General features: G+C 49.8%; 7 protein-coding genes across 7 annotated transcripts; 5 read left to right on the top strand and 2 right to left on the bottom strand.

Annotated features, from left to right (window-relative positions):
* Window positions 1-896: 896 nt before the first annotated feature.
* On the bottom strand, window positions 897-2,809 carry N7468_004352 (alpha-keto acid decarboxylase family protein; the record flags this gene model as incomplete). Its single annotated transcript, XM_058473649.1, has 4 exons — window positions 897-980; window positions 1,041-1,248; window positions 1,338-2,562; window positions 2,617-2,809. The coding sequence occupies 4 exons, from the start codon at window positions 2,807-2,809 to the stop codon at window positions 897-899; spliced, it is 1,710 nt and encodes a 569-aa protein (XP_058332652.1).
* Window positions 2,810-3,357: 548 nt separating this feature from the next.
* On the top strand, window positions 3,358-4,531 carry N7468_004351 (THUMP domain-containing protein; the record flags this gene model as incomplete). Its single annotated transcript, XM_058473648.1, has 6 exons — window positions 3,358-3,420; window positions 3,487-3,609; window positions 3,686-3,847; window positions 3,943-4,137; window positions 4,215-4,355; window positions 4,409-4,531. The coding sequence occupies 6 exons, from the start codon at window positions 3,358-3,360 to the stop codon at window positions 4,529-4,531; spliced, it is 807 nt and encodes a 268-aa protein (XP_058332651.1).
* Window positions 4,532-5,682: 1,151 nt separating this feature from the next.
* On the top strand, window positions 5,683-6,826 carry N7468_004350 (phosphotransferase family protein; the record flags this gene model as incomplete). The annotated part of the gene is made up of 2 exons (XM_058473647.1): window positions 5,683-6,623; window positions 6,700-6,826. Coding segments are annotated over 2 exons (1,068 nt in total), but the record flags the coding sequence as incomplete, so codon positions are not given.
* A 526-nt stretch (window positions 6,827-7,352) lies between these two features.
* Window positions 7,353-10,727, top strand: N7468_004349 (uncharacterized protein; the record flags this gene model as incomplete). Its single annotated transcript, XM_058473646.1, has 7 exons — window positions 7,353-7,439; window positions 7,497-7,836; window positions 7,891-9,465; window positions 9,519-10,074; window positions 10,141-10,262; window positions 10,322-10,606; window positions 10,702-10,727. 7 exons carry the CDS (start codon window positions 7,353-7,355, stop codon window positions 10,725-10,727), a joined length of 2,991 nt encoding a protein of 996 aa, XP_058332649.1.
* A 622-nt stretch (window positions 10,728-11,349) lies between these two features.
* asf1 (nucleosome assembly factor ASF1) lies at window positions 11,350-12,366 on the bottom strand (the record flags this gene model as incomplete). The annotated part of the gene is made up of 4 exons (XM_058473645.1): window positions 11,350-11,728; window positions 11,786-12,094; window positions 12,159-12,198; window positions 12,258-12,366. The coding sequence occupies 4 exons, from the start codon at window positions 12,364-12,366 to the stop codon at window positions 11,350-11,352; spliced, it is 837 nt and encodes a 278-aa protein (XP_058332648.1).
* A 524-nt stretch (window positions 12,367-12,890) lies between these two features.
* rna14 (cleavage polyadenylation factor subunit RNA14) lies at window positions 12,891-16,115 on the top strand (the record flags this gene model as incomplete). The annotated part of the gene is made up of 4 exons (XM_058473644.1): window positions 12,891-13,721; window positions 13,787-14,218; window positions 14,273-15,275; window positions 15,343-16,115. 4 exons carry the CDS (start codon window positions 12,891-12,893, stop codon window positions 16,113-16,115), a joined length of 3,039 nt encoding a protein of 1,012 aa, XP_058332647.1.
* A 1,171-nt stretch (window positions 16,116-17,286) lies between these two features.
* On the top strand, window positions 17,287-20,559 carry N7468_004346 (putative eukaryotic translation initiation factor eIF-2C4; the record flags this gene model as incomplete). Its single annotated transcript, XM_058473643.1, has 6 exons — window positions 17,287-17,553; window positions 17,604-17,723; window positions 17,782-17,903; window positions 17,960-18,159; window positions 18,211-18,428; window positions 18,490-20,559. 6 exons carry the CDS (start codon window positions 17,287-17,289, stop codon window positions 20,557-20,559), a joined length of 2,997 nt encoding a protein of 998 aa, XP_058332646.1.
* Window positions 20,560-22,059: the final 1,500 nt, after the last annotated feature.

The raw sequence follows: 22,059 nt of genomic DNA, 5'->3' as shown, positions 1-22,059 counted from the left end.
TCCGTAGCTTTAAGACTCAGATATTTGTAAGATCAATTCTTTATGTCCTGTGGTCATGAAAATAGTGAAGGTTGCATGTCTTCCTATGCTCTGTGGTGATTCTTGGACAACTTCTGGTTGCATTGGGGCGCTTTGTACAGTTCTGCCGATGAGTAGGATATTCCTCCCCCGAGAAATACACGTTTGCAGATCTTGCACCAAATTAAAATCTCTCAGGCTGTCGAATTGTCTCGGCATGTTCCGAATCTTGAACATCATGACAATTTAGCGGGATAAAAAAGCATTCATTTCAATTCGAAGCAAGAAAAATACCGAAGCACTAATTGACTCACGCTAATCACAGAATACTAAGACCCAGTAGGGGATCCCCCGGCTCGTAAATCTAGCAGACCAATGATTTTATGCATATGTAGGGTGCCAGCAAGCTCCGCTCCGATAAATGGAATTCGTTCAGATGTTTAGGATGCTTGTTGTCTACCATGAACTTGACAAGCTCTTAGCAAGAAAGTCCTTTCGGGACAGTATAGCGAGAAAAGTATAGGCGTTGCATGTGAGGATTACTTAAAGAGCAATGCTAACTACAACCACGGTCTATTTGAACCAGAGTAGCAGATACTGACTTCAAACTATGTTTGTCGCTGTGTAGTAAATTGTCGGTTACGAAATGTGGGATATTTCTAGGCAAATCCAGGCCCCAATGAATTAACTTGGTTTGATTGTAGATCTGCGCAGAGAGGAGGATTTAAGACCGGCAAACTCGAGTAAGAAAGACGAAGAGGGAGGAAATAATCATGGGCGAGATCATAGTTCTTCTCAAAATCACGGCCGAACAAGTGATATTGCAGAGTCAGCAGGTAGCTTTATTTGGCGTCTGCGGTTGTCTGCATATGGCTGATCTATTTGTTGCGCGCAGCCGCAGCCTGGGCGGTTATTTTTAATGCCGAAGGCGCGTCGTCGCGAGGCATGTAGAGTTCAACCAACTAGGATAGAGTTAGTAAATTTCTCAATCATTATTGCAACGACGATCGATATCGACTCACCTGCAAGGTCTTATGCTCATTGAAACTCTGATCAGCAAACAGGTTGTTCAGCTCATCCCGAGACTTAATTCGGTAGGACTTGTATCCATCATCGGCACCGAAGGCCTTGGGAATGTTGGCAAAGTCCCAGGGCTGGATGTCGTTGTAGCTTGCATCCCACCCGTGGATGTATCGCTCAATGGTGTAGCCTTCGTTGCAGATGACGAAACTGGAGAATTCGTCAGTAAAAGATCCCACAACGCCATGCTGCGCCACTGGCATCCGCCAGACACCCGTGGACAGGGCTCAAAGTCTTACATAATGGGATTAAGTTTATTACGGAGCATAGTGCTCAGCTCCTGGACTGTCAACTGGGTGCTTCCATCTCCGATAAACAGGATGGTACGGCGGCCGAGCTCTTTCGCGGCCAAGGCGGCTCCCTGGCATGAGCCCAGAGAATATCCGATGCTACCCCAAAGAACTTGGCTGATAGCTGTTACGCCTTCAGGGAAACGAGTGTCCCAGATACCAAAATTTGCGGTTCCAGTTTCTGTAAGAACCACGTCCTTCGGTTTCAACCATTGACCAACAATAGGCCACAACCAATCATGAGTAATGGTCTGACTGCTTGATTTCTTCTCCTTGTCTGGCAGAGTGTTGTTGACTATGGGCGCAGGGACAGCATTTAGCTTGCCCATTTTGGCGACCACCTTTCGGAGGACGCCCTTCATGTTGATATCAGGATATTCGGAGTAACGAACCCGTACATAGGTACTGTGAAAGTCGATCGTATTGAGTTGGCCGATACGATAAGTGAAACCAGTAGTGTTGAAATCAGACTTGATGGCGCCGATGCTGAGGATGAGGTCGGAGGATTCGACCACTTCGCGGACTCCAGGATTTGATCCGTCACCAGCGTACACACCACCGAAGTTCTTATGGGTCTCATTTACCGCACCTTTTCCCATTGGAGTGACAAAAGTGGGCAAGCCCGAAGCCTCCACGAGGCTACGTACTTCATCCAGGACTTTATGTCGGATAGCGCAAGCATCCACAAGAATGACAGGGCTCTTGGCGTTCTGAAGGTATTTCAAAACCACATCCACAACGTAGTCTTCTTTCTCGGGATCGTTCTCCGGCAGTGAGAGGTCCAATGGGGTCTTCAGACGATTGCCGTTTACTTTGGCATAGACCATGTCAGTGGGGAGGGTGATGTAGACGGGACGACTGCGCACCCAGCACTCGCGGATCGTGCTGTCGATCAGTGTTGCCGCATCGTGGGGATCGGTGAGACGGGCGACAGAGCAGGAGATAGCAGCGCTCATTTTGGTGAAAACATCGAAGTCACCATTTCCAAGAGTGTGGTGAAGAAGCATTCCATCTCGCTGCGACTTTGTGTTTGGTTGGCCAACGATGTGGACAATAGGCACGAATTCCGAGTAAGCGCCTGCAATGGCGTTGAGCGCAGACAGCTCTCCCACACCGAAGGTGGTGATCAGAGCACTGATTCCTTTGATACGGGCGTAGCCATCGGCAGCGTAGCCTCGAGCTCACATTAGCACTTTGGAAGTGGAGAGTATTTCGCGCGAGGCCTTACCGGCATTGAGCTCATTGCAGTTCCCCACCCAGTCCAGGTTGGCCTTCGGGAGGTAATCAAGAGCTGCCAGATTGTAGTCCCCTGGGACTCCGTGGACAGCACGAATTCCAACTTCGTGAAGGCGACGAAACAAATATTCCGCAAGATCCACGGGGTTCTCGAGCTCGCGGGTAGCAATATCGGCGGACGCCATGATGAGTGGTGACACGGGAGTCACAAGAGGAAGGAGGGGTAGAGGGGTTGAAGAGTAAACTAGGATAATAGCTAATGGGAGAATAAAACCAGCTGCACGGGGCAAGCGGAAGGCTCAGGGTTCTTACAGCTTTTACGGCCAAGCGAAAACAAGGTACTCCTTAGACCGGCGACTTTTTACGCCGTGTCATCACGACAACTCATGCCAGTTGATGGGGAGACCCGCGATAAGCTACGTCATGATTCCACCCTTGATGTCATGCCACTCCGGTCAATGAAGGTCGAAAAGGTCTATCGTGTAACTGTACCACGGGCGCCACTTCAGGTACCCTCTAGAGAGTTAGCTACGAGTATTCGACAGCAATTCCCTCTATTCCCATCAAATAAACATCGATAAGCTTCTCGGGCTGCCGTGAATTCGCTGATCCACGGGGATTTGCGTCCGCTAAACCCGATCCAACCACAACAAATTCTTCCCCACCCCCACTTCCCTTGATACGACATTGCTACATACGTCCAGCTCCCGTCGAATCGGCACTTAGAGTTTCTATGGCTCGTGCTCAAAAGAGAAGCATGCCAGGAAAGTTGCCACCATCTTCCAAGCGCCAAAAGGTACGCGTTGGGCCATTATGGATCGTTGGATGGGGAGACTAACTGAAGTCACGCCATGGTCTACAGGGCCAACGGAACCACACCAAAAATAGAGTCGACATCGAGGCTGGCGAACAGGGGGTCTTTGTGACGTGTGATATCGGCAAGGAATCGAAATGCATCCATGAGATAACAGATATCCTCTCACAAGTGAGTCATAAAAATTGCGGCATACGCGCTTGTAGGAATCCTTCGCTTTGAATGCCATGCTAATACGCTATACTAGCTGATTGAGGGTTCCGAGGAACCTGTAAAAGAAGACGCAGGAAACTCCGACTCCGACGATGGAGACATCGAAGCTCAAATCCAAAGGGAACTCGAGGGGCTAAAGCCTGCCGAGCGCAAGACGCGTCCCGTACAGGGGGTCCAACTGGAAATTCCTTGTGGTGTGTCCCTTTCTTCCGAGATAACGCGGCTATTTCGCCATACTCTAGAAGCAACATGTGATGCTGACTACCGGAAGTGATATTCGCACGAGTCAAGAGGCCGACTGATCCAGTTGACCTGGTTCACCGCTTATGTCTTGAAGCGCACGCCAATCCTGATCAAAAGCGAAGTCGTTTTATCAAACGCATGAATCCTGTTACTTCGATCAGGAAAACTCTTAGCGTGGATCTGGTGGAATTCGCCAAAGAAATCCTCGCGCCTCATTTCCACTCCGGAGGGCCTCCGAAAACTGTAAGTTCCAGTCATGAAACTCGAACCATCTATAATTGGTGCTCTACAGTGTTGACATAGTTTGGCTCCTTAAACAGTACGCAATTCGGCCTACCGTGCGAGGCAATAAGAAGTTCAACCGGGATATGATCATAAAAATCGTCGCCGACGTTGTCGGCCCTGAGCACCCAGTGAACTTGAAAAAATACGACCTACTAATTTTAGTCGATGTTGTCCAGGTGAGACCCGTTTTAGCCCCTCACATTTGCTGGCCCTAATATCTATTTTGCAGAATGTCATTGGCATGAGCGTCGTGGCAGGCGATTATGATGAGTTGAAACGGTATAATATTGCCGAGATCTATGCCCCTTCAGCAAAGGCCCATCCAAATAAGGACCCGGAAGCGAAGGAGTAACGCGAACAGAAGCCACTTCTTTCACAGATCCTTTATCCCACTTCAGATAGCGTGCGTCTATGCTGGGCTAAGACCGAACAGGATCACAAACCACAGGAGCCAAACGGCTATCATATCGCATTCAATACATGCATAATCGCTTATCTCCTAAGCTCACCAGCACTTTAATCAACTCGAACCCTATTCGGCCACACAACCCTTTTGTTCCAGGCTGTATTTTCGACTACTGGGTTACTAAGACATAATTCCACATAAAAGAAAAAGATTGGACTCGAGTCACTAGGCCCGAGGGCCGCCCGAAGTGCTTTCTTTGTCTCCACTTGACGCCGACCTCACTAAATCCTATACTGGGACTGGTCTACCGATCGAAATCGGCCCCACAGGCCAATACCTTTCGAAATTTGCGATGATGCAAACTCAACCCAAAATCCTTCGGTCTTTGTCTTACTACCTGAAGGCGACCAGCTGGCGGGACTTCCCGGGGGGGGGGTGTTGTAGAATATTTCCAGAGCAATCGGGAGCGAGCAGCCCCAGAGAATAAGCAAGAATTGAGGTTAGGGTGGTACTAGAGGGTCCTGATACCCTGAAGAACATTCGCACATTGTTCTTTTTACTTTTCTTAGCTGCTCCGGACGGCAGGGCCCACCTGGAAATTCGGTAACACGGCACTGTGATTGGCCAGCCGCACAGGCTCGGATGCCTGAGTCGCTAAGAGCGGGATCCTTAGGCGAGATGGGGCCCCTTCGGTTTTCTCATTAGCCAACTGGTGCTTCTATTTGATCTTGACGTTACATGCTATAGGCTACCCACGTCCTTGGGCATTTTCTGTAGCCGTGCAGTTACCGATTTGTTTAGGGATGGCGAAGCTAGGCCCTCCACCACTCCGTGGCTCTCCTCGCTAAGCCTGGCTATAGGTCGTTGTTTCCCTTGGATTTGCAGCTGACGTCGGCTGGCTCCCATAGCGGGCCTATTGATTTCGATATGCGCTCTGCGACTGGGCGGGTTCTCCCAAATCCAGGGAAGAATACCGATTCCCCGGCTAGATTTCCGGATCATGCGGCATGGGCTTTTCTTGTGAATCTCCAAGGGAATATCTAAGCCTGAATCTCGTCAGGGGCTCTCCTTTCTTTACCGGTCTCTACCAACTACATATGAGAATGTATTGCTCAGATGTAGCCTCTGTACAACTTCAGACTGTTCTTCCATCCTCAGGCGGCCGCAACATGGTCTCCAACTTGAAGCACCGTCATGATATGACTATGTCTGATGTAAGACTTAGTGACCCCCAAAGACTCGATGCCGCAATTTCATTGCTCTTCCCGCCCTCGGTTCGAGTCCAGCGATCACAAGACCTCTTTGGGTGCGTTCATTCCCTTCGTCTATTAACGCTATCGAACGGGGTGCGATTGCTTTTGAAATGCTCTCCTTTGCCTGGAACACCGCTCCTCCGACGGGAACGCCTCTTCCTGGAGACCGAAGCTCGGTCCCTGGTACTGCTAGGTCAAAGTGCAAACCCCTGCGTACCTCAAATATATCACTATGATCCGCGCGGCGGTGCTCTTGGCTCTGCCCACTTGATACGGCAGTACATCAAGGGAAGAAGCCTGTTCGAGTTACAAGATGAGATCACCAGTCAACAAAAAAGAGACCTTGACCGGCACCTCGGCTTCCTCGCTAGCTCCATCAGTCAAAATGTTGCCTCGGCCTTCGGGTCTTTGCAGCAGGTAGCCATGGGAGGCGGAAAGCGCTCATGGAGAGATGCATTTTCGGCGCTTTTTGAAAGTGTTCTCCGCGATGCAGAAGATATGTTGATCCATATACCATATGCTGAAGTCCGACGCGAGATGAGTCGTCTCTCGAGAGTCCTCGATGAGGTTTCCTTGCCCCGTCTTGTTGTTGTCGACTTTGGCCGGCCTTCTCACGTGTTGATAAACGAGAGGACCCATCAATTGACGGGGATTATTGATTTCAGCAGCGCTTTCTGGGGAGACTTTCTCATGGCTGAGATATTTGAACATCCAAGTGCTTCTGTACTGGAAGGAGCTGGGTTGCCAATGACAAGATCCCGTGGTGAGCATATCAGATTGTTAATGTGAGTTACGGTTATGTTTCACTTCTCGCTCGTTCCTAGCAGCATAACGGATACTAATCAAGTTCTTTCTTATCAGGTATTCTTGCTACCGTCTTATATCGCGAATCACGATACAGTACTATCGCAACCGGAACGACTCTGAAGAAATTGAGGCGCGACGACGACTGATGGTGAACATTGCGGAGCTGGCTGCCTCCGAGTCAACGTAAGGGAGATGGAGCATTGTGGTGTGGCGCGTATTTGAGCGAGATGATACCCATTATGTAAATCATAGATTGCTTTGCAGCATCTTTGCTATTTGAATTACTCCCTCACAGATAATGCTATTGGTACACTACGTCTGTGTACTACGGTCCTTGGTATACCTCTGGTCATGATTCAAGTCCTTTTGAACCTGCTCCCACCTTGAAGTGTATATCATCCCGCATCTGGGTAGTATCTGAGGTCACAATAAACTATTTCGGGATACACGGCTGGTGCCATCTATGGGGTTGAAAAAATTGTATCACTATTGACAGATGCCATGATATCCAGGGTCCATCTATGGAACCAAGGCGGAGCAGAATCCAGCAAGGGCGGTAGGTTTTCTTCCGCCCTACCGTAGGGCCCGGGAGCGGGGCAGCGATTAGCTTCTCCGCCAATGTCGTCAACTGCTAACATACTGCGGCTAACTCCACCCTTCCAGTCTTTGGTTGCCTAGAGCTTGCAACGTCTCCCATCCCCAAGGAAATGGCTCATTTTTTGCGAGGCAAACAAGCAGGAATCCAAAGGGACCTATCTGAGGGCCTGGCCTCCGATTTCTTTGACCTCGATGATGTTTGTTTTGGCTCCCTAGACATCTTTCAATTCTGGGCTAACGCTTGTGGCTTGCAGTTCGCACGATGCGGTATCAATTCGCAGATCAGCGTAATCGCCTACGACCCTGTCCAGTCCCTACTAGCCGTCGGTACTAGCGACACTCAGTTTGGCAGCGGCCAGATTTATGTCTTCGGGCAGCGACGAGTGTTGGTGGTATTCCAATTCCAGCGCAAGGCATCGGCAAAGTTCCTTCAATTCTGCGGTGATAAACTCGTTAGTGTCGACTCGAGGAATGAGCTCAGCATCTTTTCTCTGGAAACAAAGTGCTTGGTAACCGCCTACGCACCTCCAGGGCAGGGCACTGCCCTCGCCACAGATCCCAGTCTTGACTATGCCTTCATTGGGCTGTCGAATGGTAATTCTCTTTGGCGACCGTGCTATCTACCCGGATTCTAATCTTTGCTTACAGGTGATGTGATTGCATATGATCTCGACAGAGAGTCGCTTACTCCCTTCAGGATCCCAAATCAATGGTTGGCGCAGAACCCTCGCGCACGTCTTTGTCCCGTCGTATCGCTTGAGTTCTCTACGCGAGATATTGGGAAAATCCTCATAGGATACCCAGAAGGGGCAGTGACATTCTCATTCAAACAAAATGTTGCGCAGAAGTATTTTGTATACGAAATTCCTGCCAATGCCCCAGGCGGCGATCCTGCAATGCCAACAATCGCCCCCCGCAGGCCCAGACTTATAGATGCTCTCTGGCATCCCAACGGAATATTTGTGTTGACTGTTCATGAAGACACGAGCTTAGTGCTCTGGGATTCAAAGGATGGCCGCAAGCTTCATGCGCGAACAATCCAATCTACAAACATCGATGAACCCGGCAGCGGTCGTGATTCTGATCAAGTCTCTTCGGGACCGAAAGAACCAATCACGAAAATTGCATGGTGTGCGAAAGACAATCCTGATGATACAGGCATATTGGTTGCTGGAGGTATGCCCGCTAGCGACCCCAACAAGGGCTTCACTTTCATTGATATGGGTCCGACGCCCATCTACGCCACATCCTCATGGCAGGTTCTTCAGAGCTACTTCTCGAAACCCAGACGGCAAATCAATCTGCCGATCCCCCCTGGGGCTTATGCAAACACTTTTTGCCTGATCCCTCGTAGTTCCCCATATTTCGGTGGTGCTCATGACCCAATTGCCATCCTGGCCGTGCTGTCTTCGGGTGAGCTGCTCACAATGAGCTTTCCAAGCGGCCATGCGATTTCTCCTACAAATATGCTGCACCCGTACCTTTCATTCGTGCATCCATTCGTGAACAAGGTTACCCTTACCCCTGTGTCTCGTGACATCTGGTTGGGTTTGAGAGAGATCCGAGCCCAGGGACCAAAGATAGTGATTGGAGGCGCAGAGGCGAGGAATCCTTTGAAGCGTTACGAAAGTCGAAATATCATAACGACGGCGCATGCTGACGGGACGATCCGGCTCTGGGACGGTGGACACGATGACGAGATCGAGAATGGCGACATGATTCAGGTAGACTTGGCTCGGGCAGTAGGGAGAGTTCGCAACATTGAAGTCACTGAAATGTCTCTTGCCAATGGCACTGGGGAAATTTCTGTCGGCTTGAAAAGTGGGGAACTGGTGGTATTCAGATGGGGTAAAAACAACTCTTATGGACATGAAGAGCTCCCTGGATCCAACCAGGGGCCAGGAAGATTGACTACTATCACCCAGCGGACAGATCCGGGTCTCAAGACAGGCTTGCTGCCGTTGACACTATTGGATATGCAGCAAGGTCCTTTGACTGCCTTGAAACATAGCCCTGTGGGATTTGTTGCAGCTGGATACGAGGCTGGAGGTTTAGTGATTCTAGACTTACGCGGCCCGGCACTCATCCACACAGCCCATCTTTCTGATTTCGTGAAAGCCTCGAAACGAGGAAGCCTCCGGAAGAGCTCGCGAGGCGCAGCGGATGCCCCAGCTGAATGGCCTACTGCCATTGAGTTTGGAGTGATGACATTGGATGGCGAGGGTACGGCTCATCGGAAATCCGGATGATACGAAAAGCTAACTGATCCACGACAGACTACTCCAGCATTTGCTGCTTTGTGGGAACAAACAGAGGAAATGTGGCTACTTTTAAGATTCTTCCAGCATCAAACGGGACATATACTGTCACATATGTGGGATTTTCGGCCATTGATGACAAGATCATAAAGCTGATTCCTATCGACGCCGACTCTGGTGGCCATGCTTTTGCCACGCCAACCGCAGTGTCTGGCTTGAGAACTGGTGCTCAAATAAATGGAGTTGTGGTTGCTGTCACTGTCTCTGGGTGCCGAATCTTCAAGCCTCCAACCGCTAAAGGTGCTCACAAGACATGGGATGATTATCTCTGTGATTCGGCACAGGTCGTCAAGAGCGAGGGCCGCGGCTACAGTCTAGTCGGTCTTTTCGGAGATGGTAATGTTCGAGCATTCTCTATTCCTGGACTTCGAGAAATCGGCTGTAAGCCCATCAACCAGATAGCCGATATGCGACGTCTCTCAGAAGCATCCATCACGCCTACTGGAAGCGTAATGGCTTGGACTGGACCCTCCGAAATAGCGCTTTTCAATGTGTGGGGAAGAGGAGAGACCCCGTAAGTCAAACAACCGAGACTTTCGAATAGTCTTCGCTACGCGACCGCAGCTAACTCTCACTTTAGACCTCACTCGCAAGACCGACTTTACGATCCCCAGAAAGTTGTACCGCCGCGTCCTACAATAACTAATCTCCAATGGATCTCCGGCACGCAATATGTTACTCCAGCAGATATGGATTTACTGAGTAAGTCATTTGCACACATCGAGATCTTGTTAAATGCTAATCGGGCGATCCCAAAATAGTCGGCGGTCCAGATCGGGCCCCATCTAAGCGCATGCTGGAACAGATGAGACTTACAGAGGAAGAAGAGCGACGAGCCCAGCGAGAAGGCCGCCGAGCGCGAGTCCAGCCTCAGCAGGACAACAACGAGGGCTATTGGGCCTCCATGTCCCGCGCGGTCCAAGAGCGTACAGAGCGACTAGGAATTGCGGGCGACTCGATGGATCGACTCGAGGAGAACAGCAGTAACTTTGCCAACGACGTGGGCAAGTATATCCAGACCCAAAAGAGAAAGGCTGTTTTCAGCGGTAAGTGAGAGATACCCTTGTAGACTTGACAGGCTTGCCCGCGTCTACGTCACCCCTTGCATGCCTGAGTCCATGGCGCTGACTGATTTTTCCAGCCTTGGGTTCGAAATTTGGCTTCTAGGGTTGTCTCCAGCAACAGAGTTTTTCCGTTGCTGGTGGATTGCATAGCTAGGGTTGAGCAAAATGACAGGGCGCCAAATTTAAGGAGAGTTTATGATACCCCGCCAACCACATTAGTTATACAATCTACCTCTTTCCTCGTTAGCGATGTACTTGTAAGCCCACAGAGGGTCATTGAATGGGATTGATCTTTCCTTGCCAATTTTACCAAGACATATACTCCAAGAGCTCAACCTGTTTAATTACCCTCCACGACAAGCAGGGGATTCCAGTACTCTAGTGCGCAGATCTCCACCCCCATCCTGAAGGCAAGTTCCCCACAGCCGGCCGTTGGAGAAAGGGCGCACAAATAAAACTAAGACACAATACAAACAACGAATGTAAACAAGTAGCTCCTGCATACCCGGCTGGCACTACGAATTCAAATTGCAATGTGCAAGAATCAATTCCGAAGGAAATTCTATTCCGTAAGCCCTGATCAACGCCGCAGTTGAAAAAGGTATTGCTCATGAAATCTGGTCCAGGGTCATAAACGTAGCATGTGATGTGTCGTGATAGAACATTGAGGTTAGAAATAAGAAAGAGAAATAATCCAAACGCGCAATCATAGTTCCGCAGCGCAACTAGTGGACCATGACCTCGGGCTGGGGCTGGTGTTTCTGGTCGGCGTCGTCACCCATCTCAACATCTTCGTCACCCTCCCCAGCTTCACCACCCTCCTCCTCATCTAGATCATCGTCATCATCATCGCTCTCTTCCTCGAGGTCCTCGGATCCAGCGTCGGATATATCATCCTCCTCATCCTCCTTGCCGGCAGTGCCCTCGGCACCCTCCATCTCCTGGTCTTCACCATCAGCGGGCTTATTGGACTCCTCGAGCTCTCTAACCAGAGCGGCCTCAAGCTCGCGCTCTTCTTGGCCGTAGGTATTGCTATCATCATCAAGGTTATCGGCTTCCGGCTGGTCAGGAGGGTACTCGGCGGGAGCAGACTCATCGGTATCCCTGACATAATTGTTAGCCTATAATGAGACAGAAAAAAAGAATACAAGATGGCCATACCATTTGATAGCGAAGCGGGTCACACGGGGCTTCTCAGCCAGGACATTGCGACGGATGTGCTCGATCACGGGCTTGGCTGGGGGGTCGGCAGCCAGCTCCTCCGAGTCGTACTCATTATTGACATAGTAGCCAACGCGAACGAATTCACGGCCATCATAGCTGCAGGTGAGAAGGATGACAGTTACACCGAGAATCTCAGAGGGGGGAATGCGCTTCAGGTCTGGCGCGTCGGCCTCGAAGATGAATTTATTGGTTCCGACCGGGATGGGACCGACGAGCAGAGAGTCAAGTTCCTGGTCATACTCAGAGCTATCGAGTAGAAGAGTCAATAATAGCTTCAAACGTGTTGAGAGAGAAGAGCGGGGCGACATACGAAGTAGCGGACCCGACGTATGTCAATTTCCATTCCAGATCTAGAAGAAGTGGCGTGTTAATGAGATAGCGGCAACGGGGTCAATCTGGGATATCTCACCCTTCTGCAGCTGCTCGAGACACTCAAAAGTGATTTCGAACTGGTAGGGAGAGGTGAAGGTGGCAGGGTTGTTGAGGATTTTGACGCCGAGAAGCGATACGACCGACATTTTGAAAGATGAGTAAAGTGCAGTTATGTACGAAGGGAAAATGGGTTGGGAAGAAGGGGGAAGATGCGCGAATTGACAATTTATAGGCGGTGGGAGGGTCTCTTGGGGGAAAGGGAAATAAACAGCTTTTCACCGCAAGGAATGTAGTCGAGGCGAGCAACGAAGCATAATGCGAGGAGGGACCACTCAACCCGCTTGACCCCCCCGGACGCGACCTCGCGTCCCCTTGCGCGCCCAGCTCACCGCCCAAATCACGTGATGAGACTCTTTCAGCTTTGTCTGGTGCTTTGCTGGACGACCATCCACGATCCCATCTTGGGTGAACTGGATCATTCACTCGTCTGGCTTGGGACCGAGCTGCCTGGAACATTTAATTCTCAAATCAAACTCTTCTCATCTTCTGATACCCCTTTCCTCACGCCCGCGACACACCTGCATCAAAATTTCGATACGGGACCTCACCGCACTAACGTCTTCATTCTATCTATTTCTTATTGCGCGCACAACAGACATTCTTCCCTGCCATGGCTGATGACGAAGCCGAGGCCGCTTTCTTCCAGGCCCAGGCAATTGAGGCCGAGACTGCGAATGCGAGTGAGCCTGCGTTTGAGGAACCTGGACCTGAAACGGATGATGATGAATATGACCCCTCCAAGGCCCTAGGTGACGACTATGAAGACCATGAGCCCCTTGAAACGGAACTCAGCGATGAAAAAGGACCTGCAGATGACTCTACAGAACCCAATATCCCGGAGCCGAATTCTGGCCTAGCTGCTGATGAGCAAGATCCCTCTCATGCCGAGTCGCATTCATCTACCCCGGCCCCCGAAGCTGCTGCGGTCCCCCAGACAAAGACTATCGGTGGGTTCGTGGACGAGGATGATGAGGAAGACCCGGAGGAGGCGGACTATGAGCCCCCAGCTGCACTGGAAGTTGAAGACCCAAATGCGATTACCATGACCATGTCTGAAAACCCCAATTTGGAAAATGAAAATCAAAAAACCTCTCCTGATGCATACCACCAGGCGGTTGAAGGTGCTTCCAGCTCAGATGTTGCCAATAGTTCTTATCCTAATATCTATCCTTCTGCTCCTGCTCCTGATCCTGCTTTGTGGGGTTCCCATGATCCCAGTGTCCAGAACAGTATTGTGCCCACTCCTGTACCCGAATCACCCTCCACGTCAAAGGGCAGATTGCCTCATGACCGCGTCGGTATTCTGCAAGATCGAATTGATGAAGACCCCCGCGGAGATATCCCCGCGTGGCTGGAGTTGATCAGTGAACACAGAGGTCGTCACAGGCTGGACGCTGCGCGCGAAGTGTTTGAGAACTTTCTTAAAATATTCCCAATGGCGGTAAGTTTGGACAGCTGGCTCCCCTTTCCCTACTAAAGAGTCTGGCGAAACTGACAGACCTACAGGCCGAACAATGGGTTGCCTATGCAACCATGGAATCGGAACTTAATGAATTTTATCGTCTGGAACAGATATTCAGTCGATCCCTTATTACCGTTCCCAGCGTCAGCCTCTGGTCTGTCTATCTTGACTATGTTCGTCGCCGAAACCCCCTGACTACAGACAATAGTGGGCAGGCTCGACAGACCATCTCATCCGCTTATGAAATGGCGCTCAAGTATGTTGGGATGGACAAGGACAGCGGGAATATGTGGAATGACTACCTCGAGTTCATTCGCTCGGGGCCCGGAACTGTTGGAGGATCAGGCTGGCAGGACCAGCAAAAGATGGACCTGATGCGCAAAGCATACCAGAAAGCCATATGTGTCCCAACTCAAGCTGTCAATACCCTCTGGAAGGAGTACGACCAGTTTGAAATGGGCCTCAACAAGTTAACAGTAAGTATTTCTGAATATTCATTTCCTTCAATCTTTATTAACACTTTTGTCTAGGGCCGAAAGTTCTTGCAGGAACAGTCTCCATCATACATGACTGCACGCAGCTCATACACAGAGCTTCAAAACATCACCCGTGATTTGATCCGGACATCTCTGCCAAGATTGCCACCAGTCGCCGGATCTGACGGTGACATTGAGTTTGCTCAGCAAGTCGACATCTGGAAGCGATGGATTGCCTGGGAAAAGAATGACCCCTTGGTTCTGAAGGACGACGACCCGGCTTCTTTTAAAGCTCGCGTGGTCTATGTCTACAAGCAGGCTCTTATGGCCCTGCGATTTCTACCTGAAATCTGGTTCGAAGCTTCCGAATTCTGCTTTTTGAACGGCATGGAAACGGAAGGCAACGAGCTCCTCAAGCAAGGAACTGAAGCCAACCCAGAAAGCTGTCTGCTCTCTTTCAAGCGAGCTGACAGGCTTGAAATGACATCCGAGTCGGAGCAAGATTCATCAGCTCGAGCAGCAAAAGTACGAGAGCCATACGACGCGCTGTTGACAACTCTCTACGATTTGATTGCCAAGGCAAAAAAACAAGAAGACCAAGACGTAGTTCGCATCGAAGAAACATTTGCAAAACAGAATCCCAACGGCCAGCATGTTCAGAATGATGACGAGGATGATGCTCCCGTCGAGTCCAAGGAACAACAGTCTATTAAACAGGCGCAGATTGATGCAGTGCGAAAGGCCCATGGATTCCAGATCAATCTCCTGTCGAAGACCATCTCTTTTGCATGGATTGCACTCATGCGCTCTATGCGGCGTATCCAAGGCAAGGGAAAGCCTGGTGAATCGGCTGGTTCGCGCCAGGTCTTTGCAGAGGCCAGGAAGAGAGGCCGTATCACCAGCGATGTGTACATTGCCAGTGCGCTCATGGAGCATCACTGTTACAAGGACCCCGCGGCCACCAAGATCTTTGAGCGTGGTGCAAGACTCTTTCCAGAGGACGAGAATTTTGCTCTCGAATACCTCAAGCATCTGATTGACATCAACGACATTATTAGTAAGTACCATGAACCTTTCTTGCTAACACTCTACAAAGGCAGAGCATTGTGGCTAACAAGTTGAAGATGCGCGAGTGGTGTTTGAGACAACGGTGCGAAAGTTAGCCTCCAACCCTGAAAATGTGCACAAGGCCAAACCCATTTTTGCCTTCCTTCACGAATATGAATCCCGCTATGGCGATCTGGTCCAAGTGACCAATCTTGAGAACCGTATGCGAGAGCTCTATCCTGATGACCCTACGCTGGATCAATTTGCGCATCGATACTCTACTCCTACATTCGACCCTGTGTCTGTTCGGCTCATATTGTCCCCCTCCCAAACTAGACCCAAGAGTTTCCAGCCTGTCCCCATGCCGGGCCAACTCAATTCTCCAAGGGAGGCCGACCTTAGCTCACCGAAGCGATCTTACCCTGACGACCTTGATTATGATTCGGATCGCCCACGCAAATTCGCCCGGGCTGAGTCTCCTTTGAAGTCTGCCCAAGGTCGGCGTCTCGACCAACAGAAGCGAGGCCCATCCAATGGCCAGCCCACTTACTCATACATGCCCCAAGGATCCGCAACTCCCCTTCCCCGAGACGTTGTTCACCTTCTCAGTATCATTCCCGCCGCATCATATTACAACATTGCTCGTCTCTCCCCCGAGAAGATGGTCGACCTCCTTCGTCGTGTTGAAGTTCCTGCCAGTACAGCTCAAATTCCACTACCAGCGAACGCAAGAGGACTGGGAGCAGGCTCCGGTGGAGGGAACCCGTATACTGGTGAGTTAATTGCAGGTATTCAGACGAATCTTCCCATGGGTCTTGCTAAGTATTGTGAATTAGGCTCTTACCGTTGATAATATTCGCATTGCCTCTTCGGTTGACTTCTTTGTATACCGCATCTTTCCCTTGCCTATCCTAATCCTCGAGCTCCTTCATCGAGTACGTTATTTCCACCATCAACCCTTCCCTTCTATGATGGAAAGAACCTTTTTGGTCTTTCTCACGCCGAGTTTGAAAGGGGGTTGCATGCCTATTCAAGACTTCGTTGCATATTCGGCGTCGATAGGATGATATTCATTTGACTGGGGTTCATTGCCCATCAGGTTCCTCTGGTTCCCACCCACATGGTATTTTTAGGAGTTTCTTCGTGTACAGTGACCACAAAACTATGCAGATACCTTGACAAATGGAAATTCCGGCTTTTGTCAACGTTCCCGGTCATATCCTCCTTACGCTGGATAAAGTAACTCAGTTACTGTAAAGGTGGTCGTGGCCAGATAGAGCATGAAAACTAGATTCTCCCGCAAGTGAAGGTATTCAGTCAATGAGCTTAGTGTCCCCTCACTCCGTTTGCACTTTCTATAACTAATAATCCACTCATTGACGGCGTATTCCATTGATTCAACCGCTTCAGTTTGAGACTTACTGAATTCCATTACACACCCTTCACCTGCCTCCTCATAGTTCAAATAAGCCATACCTTCACTAAGGCCTGTTCCTTAGGAGTGGACCTTGTATCGAGGGAACTCTTTTCACTCTCACCAGCCGACCTCTCTACTCCTTCCTCGAATTATAAAGACCCTTCTCTTCCCCTAAACTTATCCTCTTGCTTCTTCTTCTTCCACCCCGATCTTCATTAAGGCATCGGCCCTCTCAGGGATTGCTACTTCCTACCTTCAACCAGCTTCACCACCATTCAAAGATCATTCCTCCACAGGTAGAAGAACACCTTTCAGCTATCGACATCCTCTTCTCATCCACATCTCCCACTCACACCATCACTCAGGGCTGAACCATCCGGGTAATTTATATCCCCATCTTTTCTGCGTGCCTACGCTGTCTCCTTTATTTGGGCCCCTTGGCAAGAAAGTCAACGGGATTTCTATCATTTTTTACTTTATTTTTGTTCTTCTTCGTCATCATCATCGTCATCATCATCTTTCTGTTCCCCTTCCTCTTTCGTGCCTCCTACTTACTACCCAAGAAACCAGTGATAACCCCTGCCATCTATAGAAAACCGCAAAAATGAGCGACAGTTCCAAGGAACACTCCAAGTCCATCACTGGCAAGCTTCCCTTCCGTCCTCGAGATGAGCCCGATGACTATATGCCTCCTGTTCGTCGCCATTGGCTGAACAAAGAGGTTCTCCGGAGTGCCAACATGCTGCCTGATGTCCTTAGCATTGCCGAATATGACAATGAAGGGTTTGAGCGCGATGAGCCCGCCGGCATTACCCTTGCTAAAAAGGTCACAATAAACCCTCGTGAATATTGGATCAAGCGGCATGACCCAGTATGTCTTAACTTTGCCAAGATGCTTCTTCATGAAGCTAAATTTTTTAGGGCGTCAAAGTCCGCCCAATGGACCGGGTCTCCTACAGCACCTCGGGCAAGGAGACCGTGGTCTTGACCAATGCTTGGCCCATTCTCGCCTTCCCCAAGAAGCCCGTCTACCAGTACGAGGTAAGTATTTTCTCCTGTCGCCTTGGTAGGTAGAATATCCAAGCTAATTTCCTTTTAGGTCAATCTCCACCACAACTTTCAGGATGAAGAAGATCGTCGGGCTCTGAAGCGTGCGTTTAACTGCAAGACTCGCAGGGAGAAGCTGCCTGACGCCATATTTGATGGTGCTCGTACTGCCTGGTCCGTTTAGAACTCGTTGCGTTTTTTGTAGGGGCGTATACTGAATTTTATGCTAGGTCGACTCATTACTTCGGTGAACTTTACGAAGTCATGAAGTTCACAGGTGGTAAGACTCGCATGGTGGGCACTCGTCAGGATCTTCATGGAGTCGATGTTGAAGTTCGCTTCATTTGTCGCCGCAAGGTCTATTTGAACGTGATCAATGCCTGGCTACAGAAGAAGCGTGTGCTTGACGAGTATGTCATTGATGGTCTCAGTAAGTGACTCTTGATATAATCCTGTTTGACATCATAGCTGACATGACAAGATTTCCTGGACCACCTCCTTCGCCATGGTCCTAGCCAAAAGCAGACTGTGCAGAAGCGCGCTTTCTTTTTCAACACTTTAAAAGATCACCCTGAGACTAGTAAATGGGAGCGTGATTTCGAATTTGGTCTTCATGGTGGGAAGGATGCCTACGGATTTGGTCCCCATGGCTTTGCGACCTGCTACCAAGGAGTAATCCAGATGATCCGACCATGCGTTGTAAGTCGAAGATGTACGAAATATTCTCAGATGTTCAAAGATTCTAACAAGACATCTACAGTCTGGCTTGCTACTCAATGTGGACACAGCCCATGCGGTCTTCTGGCCTCGTGCAAATCTTCTGTGGATCTCCCGACGTTTTGTCGAAGCCAGGACAGTCAATGAGTACAATTTCCTCCACCCAACAAAAAACCAGAAAGGTGAACGCGAACTGAGTCAGCGACTTCTTCGGCTTGATGATAAGCTCCGTCGACTTCGGGTGACGCCAGACAACTACCCATCCAAGTTCAACGGATCTTACACTATCAAGCGCGTGGTAAATCAAAACGCCGAAGAATACATGATCGACTACAAAGATGGGGCCACTGGAAAGGTGACAAAAATGTCGGTCGACCAATACTATTTGAAGCGCTATAACTACGAGCTTGATGAGCCCCAGGCCGTGCTCGTTGAAATGGACCGTCATGGCGTCGTCTTTCCCCTCGAGTGTCTCAAAGTCGAGAAATTACAACGTTGGGAAAGTAAACTCACTGATGTTGAGACGGCAAATATGATCAAATTCACTGCCAAGAAGCCTTCCCATCGTCTCGACATGATTCGCAAGTGCAAGGGTCTCCTGGACCACGGGCATGATCCTCATCTGCTGAACTACGGTCTTCATATCGGTAAAGACATGATAAAGACCAAGGCTCGCCTTCTTCCAAACCCTGAAATTCAGTTTGGCAATGGTAAGCACAATCCTGGTACCTCGGGGCGATGGGATCTACGAAACCGAAAGTTTCTCAAGGCAAACAAACGCGAACTTTCCCACTGGGGTATTGGATACTGGTCTGGACGTCCAGGATTCACTATTTCTGGCAAGGAAGTCGAAGCCTGGCTCGAGACATTCCTGCGAATCTACCGTGGTCATGGAGGCCAGGTTCGCAATCGCCCTGGCGTGGTCATGCAACTTAAGACTAGCAGCCCCGAGGATGCCTGTGAGGATCTGTACAAGGCTACCAAGACCTTTTACGGCCGTGAGCCTCAGCTTCTTATCATTATTATCCCTTCTTTGGATTCATGGCACTACACTCGCATTAAGCGCTGCGCCGACACTGTCTACGGTGTCCCCTCGCAGGTGCTGCAGAGCAAGCGTGTCATTGGAAACAGCCCCCAATACAGCTCCAATGTTTCCATGAAGATAAATGCCAAGCTTGGTGGTGTTACATCTCGCGTGAACCCTAGCATTCCACGCCGAGGCCTCCCACCCAAGTCCGCTATCATCGGCGCCGATGTCACTCACCCTTCAGCAGGTGTGCTTACTCCGTCTTTGGTAGGTATGTGTATCTCCAATGATATTAATGGAGTTAGCTACATGGGCAATGGCGAAGGCAACGGTGATCGGGTGGAGATAATCAAGGAAGTCTCCATGCGTATCATCCTTAAGCCTCTGATTTTGGAGTGGGCAAACACTCTCGGTGGCGGCAAATACGTTCCTGAGAAGATCTACTACTTCCGCGATGGAGTTTCTGAGTCCGAGTACGTCGAAATTCTGAATAAGGAAGTCCCGTCCCTTCGCCGGCTCATCGGGGAGTGCCAGGCGATCATTAACAAGGATCCTGACGATACCGTCTGGCGTGGCAAGATCTTGGTTGTTATTGCTAATAAGCGCCACCACCTTCGTGTCTGGCCAAATCCCAAGGATCTCAAGGCCGCTGACAAAAACGGCAACCCTGTCCCCGGAACCCTGATTGACCGGGATGTGACCAGCCCTCATGGGTACGACTTCCTTCTGTATTCTCACCTGGCTCTCCAGGGAACTGCTCGCCCAGTTCACTACAAGGTCATGATGGATGAGATCGGCCTCAAGCCCGAGGAGTTGCAGAATATGATCTATGAGCAGTGCTATCAGTACATTCGCTCGACTACTCCGGTCTCGGTTCACCCTGCTATCTACTATGCTCATCTGATCACTGCTCGCGCTCGTCATCATGAATGCTTCGACCCCTCTGACGGCCCTCGCAGCGGCGCCAAGGTCAATCCTATGACCCCACGTCCTCCTCGTGGCGATCCCAAAGAGCCGAAAGAGTTTTTGATGACGATGAAGGGTACTGCTGAGAATCGTCTTCCCTACACCATGTGGTGGATCTAAAACGACTACCTTAGTATTGAATCTGACGAGATCTCTTGAGACTCTGCTTGAGGATATTGACCGTTCGTTCTTTGGCCTTGACAGGGGTCTGCACGAGGGATTCCGCATTGCAGCACTTGCTAAACTTAAGATTAAGAAAAAAAAAAAGAAGAAGAAGAAGAAGAAGAAGAAGAAGAGGAGGAGGGGGAAGAAGGAGGAGGAAAGGAGGAAGGAAGGAAGAAAGTTCACCTGCTCCACGGGCCTCCTCAGATTTTACACTGCGCGCTGATCTTTCGACTTCAATTGATTTTACCACAATTTGATGATTTACAAGCCTCTGGGCTTAGTTTCCCACGCCGTTGGTGGTCTCTTTTTATTCTTCAGCTACTCGGCATTGACCGTTGTGAACCGCGACAATGGTCAACCATCCTTAGATCACTGAGGAGAAGAGAAAGAACGGACGTGGATCATGACATCCATGTGGTGGCCGAAGCTCTGTCCTTATTCTTGCTCATTAGTCAATTAACGTGTGATGCTTCCGAAGTTTCTTCATTGAGTTTAAATATGCGTCATAAAGTATTTACAACCATGCGCGCATTTACTAGTGGGCCTGATTCACGGATAAGCCTTGGAATGGGCAATCATCTCGCGGTATTCATGTCTACACTGTTCCGGCATGTAATACCCGTCGACCAAACAAGCTCAAATGCGATAAAAAACGGCCAATTTGTTTATCGTGTATCATTTTTGACCTTGTGGATTCAATAATACCGCAAAAACATTGCTCCAGTAGGTAAGTAACCACCTTGATGCTTTTCCCTTCCGTTTTGTCTCTGTACGTGTCAGTTGTTATGGGAGTTGAATGGAGCGAGCTTATCATATTGAAGGGCAAACATGGGATACATAGAGCAACTATGAAATGCTTGAGTGATGAGTTGTCAAGCCTTTGTCGAGTTGATCATTTGCATCAATCGAGGGCTCACAGCTTCACGATTTCCCTGGCCCATATCGCCGACATACGCGCCAAATATGCTGGAGATGACCGGGATGTCAGCTGAGATAAACATGACCCTCGAGATTTCTACAGTCCCGAAGGCCCCCAAGAGTACGCCTGTGACATGAACTATACGAAGCTGGGCCGGGGTGTCGCTCTAGGTGGCTCACGAGACAGAAGGGGGAAAATTTGCATGTGGGATTCTTTCCTAAAGCACCTCCCCATTGATCTTGGATCCAGGAGTATATGACCAAGGGTCGAATGCAGTAGCTCCTCGGGTCAGTGGTATGACAGCTTCTTCCTCGAGTGTTTTGAGATCCCCCATATCCACGCCGTGCATTTCGTTTATGGAAGTTCGGATCTGTAGTGTGGACAGCTCCAGCTGCCTGGATGGCTTTGGAAAGGGGTTTTTGGACTAGATCCGGGTTAAGGTTGTATCCCTGTTGGTATGCTTGAGAGGTTTCTTAGACTTCCGATAGACTAGCTCTCTGTTTTCGAGTCTTCGGATGTGTCAAAGTATGGCCAGC

Source organism: Penicillium chermesinum (genome assembly GCF_028974085.1).
Source record: "Penicillium chermesinum strain IBT 19713 chromosome Unknown utg000003l:1.0-5111272.0:1.0-5115320.0, whole genome shotgun sequence".
Taxonomy (NCBI): domain Eukaryota; kingdom Fungi; phylum Ascomycota; class Eurotiomycetes; order Eurotiales; family Aspergillaceae; genus Penicillium; species Penicillium chermesinum.
This window is presented reverse-complemented; position numbering and strand designations above follow the sequence as displayed.